The 12,898-nt window shown below is 36.3% G+C and overlaps 1 protein-coding gene across 1 annotated transcript in view; it reads left to right on the top strand.

The window, feature by feature from the left end:
• Window positions 1–12,898, top strand: part of DACH2 (dachshund family transcription factor 2) — a 661,323-nt gene that overhangs the window by 420,077 nt on the left and 228,348 nt on the right. The window contains exon 4 of the mRNA XM_033108843.1: window positions 3,021–3,152. Coding sequence (XP_032964734.1) covers window positions 3,021–3,152 — 132 coding nt within the window. The remainder of the gene's footprint in view (window positions 1–3,020; window positions 3,153–12,898) is intronic.

Below are 12,898 nucleotides of genomic sequence, written 5' to 3'. Positions count from 1 at the left end.
CGGGCTTCTCTGTTAATAGTTCGTCTGGGTCACAGGGCGCAGTGTCCTTGTGGGTATGCGGAGAGCTTTTGAAGTTCCAAAACTCTTCCTGCACCAGATTCAGAGCCCATATATTTCAGCAGTTCTGTTTACTCCTGCAGGGATCTGCCCAGATAGGTGGGGCCAGGGGCGGGGTGAGTTGTTAGAGGTGGCCCAGAGCAATGGCGGTGACCACCACCACAGTGGGTCTTGCTTCCACAGCTCCCTCCCCTTTGTCGGAACTAGTTGGGCTCCGAATCTGTGTCTGGGGTCCAGAGTTCTCAGAGCAGCAAATATTCTGTTCTTTTGATCTGACACTGCTACTGTTCAGCTTCTAGCACCGGGCAGGTGGGGGCAGGGCGAGCTCTGGGAGGGTCGGGAGGGGCCGGCTAGTCTCAGTGCCTAAGGCTTCCGTTTTCTGCTGGGCAGTGAGGGCTGAAACCACCATTTTCAGCCTTCTTCCCTCAGTCTTTGCTCCGAGGTCTCTGCCGTGAGCGTTGGGTTCAGCCGTGTTATATGCTGCCCCCTCAGCCCTGTGGGCCATAAGCAGAGCCCTAGCAGTCCAAGTTCTTCCCTCTCCCGCAGCTGGAGTAGTTCCGGGATGCCGGGAGCTCAAAGCACTGAGCTGGGTCTGTGTCCTGCACCCGCCCGTGCGGCTCCAACTCCGCATTTCTCCCTTCCCTCCTCCCCCACTCGCTTGATTCACCCACCTTTCGGTGAATTCAGTAGTGGGCCTCTTCGTTCTGCCTGTCTGCTGTGCAGGGAGTCCTTTGTGGAGTTATTGTTGTTCAGTTAGTTGTAAATTCCAGGGGAGCTTTACAGAGGCTCCCCTCACGCCGCCCTTTTTATGACGTCTCATGTTTTTTGATAGTAGGCATCCTAATGTGTGTGAAGTGCCATATCATTGTAGTTATGATTTGCGTTTCCGTAATGATTAGTGATGTTGAGCACTTTTTATGTGCTATTGGCAATTTGCATATGTTTTTTTGAGAAATGTTTATTCAAGTCCTTTGCCCGTGTTTGAATAGTGTTTTATTATTATTATTATTATTGTGTAATTGGGTTGTAGGATTTGTCTGTATATCCTGTATAAATATACATCATCAGATATATGTGTAAATATTATTTTTTCTGTTTCTGTGAGTTGCTCTTTTACTCTATTGATAATGATTTTTTGACGCACAAAAATTTAAAATTGTCATGAACTCCAGTTTGTTTATTTTTTCCTTTGTTGCCTGTGCCTTTGGTGTCCTATCCAAGAAATCTTTGCAAAATCCAATGCCACGAAGCTTTTGTCCTATGTTTTCTTCGAAGGCTTTTATAACTTTATGTCTTACATTTAGGTCTTTGTTCCATATTCAGTTACATTTAGTATATGGCATTAGATAAAGGATAACTTACCAACTTTATTCATTCGGATGGAAACTATTAGAAAGAATCAAATGGAAATTCTAGAAATAAAGAACACAGGAACAGGCATAAAGAATACCTGTGTGGGCTAATTGATAGTTTTGACACAGCTGAGGAAAGAATCAGTAAACTTTAAAATGTAGTAATAGAAATTATGCAAAATGAAACCCAAAGAAAAAAAACAATGAAAAAAGTAATAAATACATGATTTTATGCACAAAGAACCCCATTTAACCCACACGTGGTCTATGAAAAGGCAGAAAGTTTGGAGAATGACTGTTGTCTTATAAGCTTAATCAGGTGGTATATTATTTTCCTATTCACGCTATAAGAAATTACCACTGTTAAAGTAATTACATGAGGAGGCCCTTAGACTGAGGTGGCGCTAATGCCCTGGTAGCCTACGTAAACAAACCAAAACCTTAGCCAGAGTCAATTTCTGTAAATGCCTCAAGGTTAACAAATTGGAAGTTAGGAATAAGCAATCAGAAACAGCCAACTATGCTTTCCCAAATAAGGTAACCTCTTAAGCTATAGCCAGAGAATGCCCTTCTGCATCGGCTCTAGAAAAGCCTTTCCCTTAGCCTGTGTGGGTAAAGAGCTTCTAATCACTTTCAGTTTGGCACTGCCAGACTCAAATTGATGTTTGTTCAAATAAACTTGCAAACTAATAAAGTAATAATAAAAATTTCAAAAATTAATGTGAATTGACTAGACACTTTAGCAGGCATTGATAGAGTATGGATTGCTCTATATTTGGTACCAGTTTACATATATATATATATATATATATATATATATATATATATATATATATATATATTTGTACTGCCTGATATAGACTTCCTAGGAGAAAGTATTTCAAACTTAAGCACTCATGTTTTTAATTTGGGTTTTTATTCCTACCTCCTTCCATCATTATAAAGAGTTAAAAATAATTGTCTTGTATTAATGCAAAACAATGTAATTATAATACAGGGAATGGCACACTTTCAGAGGTAGCATGCCATGTTTTTATTTATTTGATCCCTCAGTGTATAATGATTAAGAGGGTATACAGGTAGAAAGACTACTTGAAGTCTTTTTCTTTCAGTCCTTCTCCCTCTCCCTTCTAAGGTGACTCTCACAGGCAAGACAGCCCATCCTTCAGCAAAAGCACCAACAAGGACATTGACTAGAAAGTTGTTCCTTCTAGCATTTCAGAGTGCTTCCTCTGACAATGTTGTTTCAGATGGAATTGAGTACATGGTGAGTTCTGTCTAAAACAACTGTCCAGGGCTCTTACTAAACACCAGAACACATTAGCATGAGTTTTGGAATTTCTCAAACAATTTTCATATAACTCTTTTCTCTGTGTTTTGTACTGGAGATCTGACCCACATTCAATGCATTTTTAGATTTTCAAACAGTCCATTGTAAGATGAAGTAATTACAAGAGTTGAAAATTACTTTGTTAAATAATATTATTTATAAATTAGACTTGGACTTACTTTTGTCTTGTGTTATGCAGCATAGGCCTGGTAAAGAAAATGTATCCAGCTTTCAATTATATTAAATGGTCCTCATTTTAAAAGGGATAATTCTGGTTTTAGGTATAACAGCTGCAGCAATGGCTGAGGCAATGAAGCTGCAGAAGATGAAGCTTATGGCTATGAACACTCTTCAGGGAAATGGAAGCCAAAATGGGACCGAATCAGAGCCTGATGATCTTAATTCTAATACAGGTGAGTATCTTCAGGATTCCAAGTCAGATGACTCATTGATTTTTTCTGCAATGGGAGAGAGGAGGGCTGAGCAGGGGAGGAGAGAATAATATATATACTTTGATTGTAAGCAATTACTATAGAAGTAGGCTTAACCCTACCTCTAACTTGCATATGTAAATTAGAAAACGATTATAGGTCAGAATCTCATTTAAGGAAACATTGAATTATATTCATGGTTTTGTTGTAGAGGGATTAAATACTAATTTTTATAATGCTAGGTATTGCACCTTCTGCTTGCTAAAAGCTGCCTGCTTCAGTTTCACCCCAGTCTTCTTAACTCCTCTTTCTCTAAATAATTTACCACTGAATGGCAGTTCTGAGAGTCCACCTTGGCTGGTCTGCAGTCTCTTCAACTAGAGTACCACCTCTTCAGCTCAGTAAAGGTGCTGGTAGACTTGAGGTATTATCATCAGGGGCTAAAGAAAAGAGGTGGAACAAAGAGCAAGCAAGGGAAAAAGATGGAGAAAGGGAGATAAGAGAAAGATGCCTGTATCCCATTGAAATGTCCTCTCCCTTCTTACTACTTGTTTTCACTCCTTTATCCTTGGCTAATAATTATACCTTGGCTTTTTGATAAGACCACCTCTCATATCTCCTTTGGAATTAGGTGGAATTAGAACTATCAACATGGATGAATGGGTAGATGGATAGATATTTAGATAGATAGGTAAAGTTTAATTTTAATGGGGAATAATAAGGGCCAATCAAAAATGTCCTTAGGTGCCATAGGTTTCCAATCTAACTGCAGGTAAATTCAATATAATGTGATAGGTGGATCAGTAGTAGCCTTATCTCTCTTTTTGGGGAGCTCCTAGAAGTTCAAGCATTATGGGGCCTTATTTTGGAGGGAAAAGCAAAGGGGAATTAAAGAGGGAAATTACTGAATCAAGTCAATGTGAAAAACTACTGTGACTTTAATACAGTGAAGCTCTCCTCATCTAAAATGGAAATGTTCATGGTGAATTATAGAATGAGAATTATTCTTCAGCTAGTGCCCACAGTGGGGAATAATGAATAGTTTTAATGGATTCATGATAAGTGGAAGCAACACATAGATAAGACTAAAATTAACACTAAGCAAAATAATGATAACAATAGTAAGAAATTACCAGTTACTATGTACTGTCTCCCATGTTTTTTTCCTTTAGTTCCATTTTCTATTTAGGTATTATCTACATATAACATTGTGAAAGTTTATGGTGTACAATATGCTTATTTGATACACTTATATATTGCAATCTTATTATCACCATAATGTTAGCTAACATCTTCATCACATCACATGATTGTGATTTCTTTTTTATGGTGGGAACATTTAAGATCTAGTCTCTTAGCAACTTTCAAGTATATAATATAATATTGTTAACTATAATCACAATACTGTGATTAGATCCTCATAATTTATTCATCTCCTATCTGCCATGGTAATTCATTTAATTCTTATCAGATTTTCAGAAAAAAAGACATTTTCAGTACTCCCATTTTACAGATCAGAAAATAGGCACAAAGTGATTCAGCTTTGCCCATAGTCACAAAGCTAGTAAGTTTCAATCCCATGCCTGGTTAAATCCAAAGTGTTTGCCCTATCTACATTCTTCCTCCTCTTCAATGATGTTTTGTTATAGGAATTTTATTTTATCAAACCCCTTACATAAAAATTGTTTTATGATGAAGGTACAGTGATAAACTGATGATTGGTTTCCTAGTTTTAAGACTTCTTAACTCATACTGGCTTCCTAATTTTACATTGTCTTGGAAGTGACCAACATTTGCAAGAAAGCCTGTTGTAAATAAAAAATAATTTTTCTACCAATAAACATTAATGCTAACTCAAGCAATAACTCGGTCATATTTTTCTCAGTTATACCAGTTTCTGAAAAAGACTTTCTCCAAAACTTCTGTTGTTCCTTTATAATAAGACAACATAAAACCTTTTGAGAGATATACTGGTGACCTAATTTTTAACTTAAAATTAGGTTGGTGAAAAAGTAATTGTGGTTTAAAAGGTTAAAAACTGCAAAAACCACAATTACTTTGGCACCAACCAAATAAATAGGTAATTTTCCTAGCGATATATAATCTGGCCTAACTTGATATCCATCATTGTGGTAAAAGAAAGTATTAGGTTTCCATTTGTGTATGATGTTTTACTTGGTGCTATAGAAATGGAATTAAAGTAGTAACCATGCTTGACCATGCAGAAATTGCAATTTATCCTTACCTTGGTGTCACAATGTCATAAAATAATAGTGATGATGATAATAATAACAATAATAAATAAATAAGTCCCTGAGGTTTTTCAAAGTCTCTAAATGAGCAGTGTTGCCATGAACACACCTGTACACCAGATCCTGTTACCCAGAGGAATCTCCTAAGCTATAACCTCACCCTGTGGGAGAAAAGGAGTGCAGGTGGACTTCAGCAGCCTTTGCCACTGAGGACTCCAGCAGCCCTCACTGCCACCATGGATACCCACAACCTTGCCTGCAAAATACTCCCACAGTCTTTGCCACTCATGAATTCAGGTGAAGACACTGCACAAGGTCAACACCATTGTTCCCTCCCCAACCCTAGATCTGGAGCTGCACCCAAAAAACATACAATGGAGGAAAGAAAGCCTTTTCAATGAATGGTTCTGGGAAAATTGGAAAGCCATGTGCAAAATAGTGAAACTAGACTGCTATCTGTCACCGTATACCAAAATTAACTCAAAATGGATCAAAGACCTAAACATAAGAGCTGAAAGAATACATTGCATAGAAGAAAGCATAGGTACTAAATTTATGGACCTTGGGCTTTGAGTGGATTTTATGAATTTGACCTCAAAGGCAAGGGAAGTAGAAGCAAAAATAAATGAATGAGACTATATCAAACTAAAAAGCTTCTGCACCACAAAAGAAAATATCAACAAAGCAAAGAGGCAATCAAGCTGAATGAGAGAAGATATTTAAAAAATTGACCTCCAATAAGGGGCTAATTTTCAAAATATATAAAGAACTCATACAAGAAAAAAGTAGACAATACAATTACAAAATGGGCAGAGGACTTGAACAAACAATTCTCCCAATAAGAGATAAAAACAGCCAAAAGACATATTAAAAATGCTCAACATCACTAGCTATTAGTGAAATGCAAATATAAACCACAATGAGATACCACCTCACACCTGTGATAATAGCTATCATCAACAGCACAGGTAATAACAAGTGTTGGAGAAGCTGTGGAGAAAGAAGAACCCTCGGAAACTGCTGGTGGGTGTATAAATTGGTTCAGCCACTATGGAAAAAGTATGGAGCTTGCTCAAAATCTGAAGAATAAAGTTACTATATGACCCAGGATTCCCTTTCCTGGGTATCTACCCCAAAAGTCTGAAACATTTATCCATCAAGATATATGTACCCTTATGTTCATTGCAGCTTTATTCACCATGGCCAAGACATGGAAACAACCAAAGTGTCCTTTGATAGTTGATTGAATAAAGAAGATGTGGTACATATATGCAATAGAAAATTACATGGCCATGAGAAAAGATGAAATATTGCCATTTTCAACAACAATGGATGGATCTTGAGATTATCATGCCAAGTGAAATAAGTCAGACAGAAAAAGTTGAGAATTATATGACTTCACACATTTGTGGGATATGAAACTGAAAGCGACAAACAAACAAGACAAACAAACAAACAAACAAGAACTCATAAACCGGAACAACAGTCTAGAGGTTACTAGAGTGTAAGGGGAGAGGGTGGGTGGTACAGGAGGGAAAAGGGGGTCAAATACATGGTATGGAAAAAGAACTGACTTTGGTTGGTGAGCACACAATGCAATATATAGATGATGTATTTTAGAAATGTACGCTTGAAACCTATATAGTTTTACTAACCAATTCACCGCAACAAATTTAATAAATTTTTTAAATGGAGAGATAAAGTCTTTCCCAAAGAAACAAAGAACTGAGGGAATTCATCACCATCAGAACTTCCTTACAAGAAATGATTAAAGGATATTTAAACAATGAAATGAAAGTATTCTAAACTACAATGTAAAATTATATGTATACGTAAGTCTCACCGGTAAAAGTAAACATATAGACAAATACATGTTAATGTAACACTAATGGTGGTCCGTAAATTACTTTTAACCCTAATATGAAAGTTAAAAGATAAAATATTATTAATGGATACACACTATGATAAGAAGAAAACTCTAAATGCAAGAACACATAGTGTGTGGGGGACAGTAAACGTGTAATGATTTTCTATGCAATAGAAGTTGTTATCAACTTAAAATTAAGGTTTTAGGTGCATATTTTATATAAGCCTTGAGTCATACAATAAGTAAAAATCTATAATAGATATGTAAAAACATAAATGAATAAAAAGTTCACTACCCAAATAAATCAATCACAAAGGCAGCAAGAGAAGAGAGGGAAAAACAACTTTAAAACAGAAAATAATTAACAAAACAGCCACAGTAAGTCCTTACCTATCATTAATTACTGTAAATGTAAATAGGTTAAACTCACCAATTAGAAGACACTGAGAAGAATAGATAAAAAAAATCAGATTAAGCGATCTGCTGTCTACACATGGCTCCATTTAGATTTAAAGACACACATAGGTTGAAAGTGAAAGGATAAAAAAAGATGCAGTGCAAATGGTAACCAGAGGAAAGCAACAGTGGCTGTAATTATATCAGACAAAATAGACTTTAACTCTTAAACTGTTTTTGGAAACAAAGAAGGTCATCATACAATGATGAAAAGATCAATTAGACGGAAAGATATAACATTTATAAATATATGTGTATCCGACATCAGAGCACCTAAATGTATAAAGCAAATATTGATAGATCAGGAGGCGTAAATTAACAGCAATAAAATAATAGTAGGGGACTTCAATACCCCACTTACAATAATGCACAGAACATCCAAACAGAAAAATCAATAAAGAAAAAGCTGACTTCAACAACACTATAGACCAAATGAGCATAACAGACATATACAGAACCTTGTACTCTACTGCAGAAGAATACATTTTTTTCCGAGTAAATTCTGCTAGATAGAGCCCATGTTATTATAGGTCACAAAGTAAGTCTTAGCAAATTAAAAAAATAAAAAAAATCATACCAAATATTTTTTCTGACCACAATGGAATAGACTAAAAATCAGTAACAGCAAGAAAATGGGAAAATTTATAAATATGTAGAAAATAAACAATAATTTTTGAACAACCATTGCATAAAAGGAAATCAAAAGAAATTTAATGAGTATCTTCAAATAAATGAAGATGAAAACAAGATATACCAAAACTATTGAATGCAGCAAAAGTAGTACTAAGATAGAAGTTCCTAGTGATAAGTGCTTAATTGAAAAACAAAACCCTCAGAGAAACAATTAATTTTGTACCTTAGATAACTAGAAAAAGAACAAACTCAGCTCATTGTTAGCAGAATGAAAGAAATAATAAAAATTATAGCAGAAATAAATCAAGTGGAGAAAATGTAGAACAAAAACAACAAAACTAAGGGTTGGTCTTTTTTGAAAGATAAAATCAACACACTCTTAGGTACACTGAGGAAAAAAGAGAGAAGATGCAAATATATAAAATCAGAAATGAAAGAGGAGGCATTGCACTGCTTCAGAAATATAATGGATTACAGGTGATGATTAAGCACAATTATACATCAACACCTGGATAACCTAGAAGAAATGAATAAATTCCTAGAATATACAACCAACCAAAACTGAAACAAGAAAAATTGGAAGGCATTCATAGATAAATTACTAGTAGGGAAATTATCACAACAAATCAAATCAAATAAAAGTAAGTAATCAAAAAAGAAATAAAAATAAATAATTTAAAAGCATCCCAACAACAACAAAGCTAAGGTCGAGATGATTTTTCTAGTGCATTCTACCATTTAAAGAAGAATTAACTCCAAACTTACCAAACTCTTCCTAAAATTGAAAAGGTGGGAGCACTCCAAAACTCATTTTCTGAGCCCAGCATTACATTGATAAAGCCAGATAAGGATACTACAAGAAAAAAATGAAGGGCGAGTATCCCTGTTGAATACATAAATTCTCAATAAAATACTCACAAACCAAATTTAAGAGCACATCAAAAGGATAATATGCCATGACCAAAGGGATTTATCCGCAGGATGCAAGGTTCATTTACCATATGCAAATCAATGGATAAGATACTAAAAATTAACAAAGTGAAAGAAAAAAACACATGATTATCTTAATAGGCACAGAAAAATGCATTTGACAAAGTTCTAAATCCATTTATGATTAAAACTCTCTACAAATAGTTATAGAAAAAACTTAACTCACAACATAAAGGTCGTATATGAAAATCCCACAGCTAACATCATAATCAATGGGTTAAAACATAAATCTTTCCCTTTATGTTCTGATATAAGGCAAGGATGCCCACTCTCAACATATTGTACTATACGTCTTAGCCAGACCAGTTATGTAAGACCAAAAACTAAAAGGCTTCCAAATTAGGAAGGAAGAAGTAAAATAATCTCTATTTGCAGATGACATGGTCATGCATGCAGAAAACTATAAAGCTCACCAAAAAACTGTTAGAATAAGTGAATTCAGTAAAGATATAGTATCCAAAATCAATATACTAAATCAATAGTGTTTCTATATATCCACAATGAACTATCCAAAAAGAAAATTAAAGATATAGTTCCATTTATAATGGCAAGAAAAATAATTAAATGCTTAGGAATAAATTTAATGAAAGAGGTAAAAGACTTGTACACTGAAAATTACAAAATGTTAGTTAAGAAAATTAAAGAAGACACTGATAAATGGAAAAGTATCCCATGTTCATGGATTGGAAGAATTAATATTGGTAAAATGTCAATACTACCGAATGTGATCTACATGTTCAATTGCAATTCCTATAAAAATTTCAATGGCCCTTTTCAAAAAAATGGGACCAACAATCCTGAAAGTTTTAAGGAACCTGTTCAAGATGGCAGAGTAGGTAACTGTTGTGCTTGACCTCCTCTCACAACCACATCAAATTTACAACTAATTTATAGAACACCATCCCTAAGAATCACCTAACATCTAACTAAACAGAAGTCCTACAACTAAGGATATACAGAAGCAGCCACATGAAGACTTGTGGGAGGGGTGCAGATGTGGCACAGGCTGGTTCCACACCCCTGGGGCACGCGTGGCAGTTCAAAATCAGGAAGGATATCTTGGGTGTAGAGGTTACCCCCCGAGAGGAGTTTCGGATCCCAGCCCCACTCCAGGCTTCCCAGCCCAGGGTTCCAGTGCCAGGAAGAGAAGTGCCCATAACTTCTGGCTATAAATAACCAGTGGAGATTGTCAGAGTAAGATGGTGGGCTTCTGTAATTGGAGGTGTTCCTATTTTTTTTTCCATTTTTAAAAATTATTTATTTTCTCAGATACAGTTGACATTAAATATTATTTTTTATTAGTTTCAGGTGTACAATTTAGTGGTTCGGCATTTATATAATATATGCAGTGATACCCCCAATTACTCTAGTACCCATCTGGTACTATATACAGTTGTTGCAACATTATTGACTGTATTCTCTATGCTGTACTTTACATCCCTGTGAATACTTCGTAATTACTAATTTGCATTTCTTAATTCCTTCACCTTTTTCACTCTGCCTCCCAACCCCACTCCCCTCTGAAAACCATTAGTTTGTTCTTTGTATCTATGAGTATGTGTCTGTTTTGTTTGTTCATTTATTTTGTTCTTTAGATTCCACATATAAGAGATCATATGATATTTTTCTTTCTCAGTCTGATTTATTTCACTTAGAATCATATCCTCTAGGATCATCCATATTGATGAAAATGGTAAGATTTCTTTTTTTTATGGCTGAGTAATATTTCATTGTATATCTGTTCTACTTTTTCTTTATCTTGTTGTCTATAGATGGGCACTTAGGTTTTTTCCATATCTTGGCTATTGTAAATAATGGTGCAATGAACGTAGGGGTGAATATATACTTTTGAATTAGAGTTTTGGATTTTTTTTGATAAATACCCAGAAGTGGAATTCCTGAGTCATAAGGTAGTTCTATGTTTAATTTTTTGAGGAACCTCCGAACCATTTTCTATAGTGGCTGCAGCAATTTGCAATCCCACCAACAGTGCACAAACTTTCCCTTCTCCCTGCATTTTTGCCAATGCTAGTTTGTTGATTTTTCGATGATAGTCACCCTGACAAGTGTAAAGTGATATCTCATTGTGGTTTTTAATTTTCATTTCAACTCCGATGATAAGTGACATTGAGCATCTTTTTATGTGTCTATTGAACATGTGTATGTCCTCTTTGGAGAAATGTCTATTCAAGTCCTCTGTCCATTTTTTAATCAGTTTTTTTTCTTCTTCTTTTGGTGTTGTCTGAGTTCTTTATAAATTTTGGATATTAACCTCTTATCAGATATACCACTGGCGAATATCATCTCCCACTCAGTAGGTTGTCTTCTAGTTTTGTTGATGGTTTCCTTTACATGCAAAAATATTTAGTTTGATGTAGTCATATTTCTTTATTTTTTTTTCTTTTGTTTCCCTTCCCTTAGGAGAGGTATCAGAAAAATATCACTGAAACCAATGTCAGAGAGTTTACTGCCTATGTTTTCTTCTAGGAGTTTATGTTTTGGGGTCTTGGATTTAAGTCTTTAATTCATTTTGCATTTGTTCTTGTATGTGATATAATGGTTATCCTGTTTCATTTTTTTTTTTTTTGCATGAACCTGTCCAGTTTCCCCAACGCCATTTATTGAACAGAATGTCTTTACCCCACTGTATATTCTTGTCAGGCATCCCTGTTACAGGGTCCACTCACTGACTTATTTGCTGATGGATTCACTTGCTCTGAGCTCCAGAACTGGGGTAGCAGCTCGAAAGGCACCAGCCACATACAAGAGGAGTTCAGTTGTCTGGCTGAAGAATGAGGGCTGGAAGGTCAACTTCCTCACGGAGAGAAGTGCTGGCAGAAACCATTTTTCCTTTGTTGAGCCTTCCCATCAGCTACCCTGCATTCAATTCATAGGTGGGCACCATATCTGAGTCTCATCAACCTGGCTAACACTGTTACCCTGCTCTGGTGATTGCCAGACCATGCTCCTCTTAACTTGTGGGCCTACTCAAGCGTCTTCCATGGCTTTTACCTACAAACAACGTGTCTTGGCTCATGTGCGGACTTTCTTAAAATCTTTTAAAGGTTCACAAACCCCAAACAAGCAGCATCTGGTTTCTGCATGCCCTGTACCTCTTGCTACACAGCTTCAAGCTGGTACTAGTGAAAGCTGGCCTCAATTTACAGCTTAGCCTTTCCCAGGCACCTCCAAGTCCGGCACAAGCAGCAACCATATGAATATCATTTTGTAGCTAATACGAAGTGGCCCCAAGAAGGGCACAGGCAGTGGCTGATCTTAGCCTGCAATAGAACCCCTCACAAGAGGCCCCAAAATCAACATATCTGGTGGCCACCTTTAGATCACACCAGAGCCTGACCAAATCACCTCTACAGATGATACACACGAAGGGCAGACTCAGCAGGTACCAGAGCCCTACTAAAGCAAATCCTGTTCTGCAGTGTCAGCCCCTCCACAATAGTTCCTCCACTTAGACCCAGAGACTCCTCTCACATAATCAGCCTGAGTGTCAGCCCCTCCTGTTGATGTGC

This window comes from Rhinolophus ferrumequinum, chromosome X, assembly GCF_004115265.2.
Source record: "Rhinolophus ferrumequinum isolate MPI-CBG mRhiFer1 chromosome X, mRhiFer1_v1.p, whole genome shotgun sequence".
NCBI classification, from domain to species: domain Eukaryota; kingdom Metazoa; phylum Chordata; class Mammalia; order Chiroptera; family Rhinolophidae; genus Rhinolophus; species Rhinolophus ferrumequinum.
Note: the sequence above shows the minus strand (reverse complement) of the source record. Positions and strands in the feature narration are given on the sequence as shown.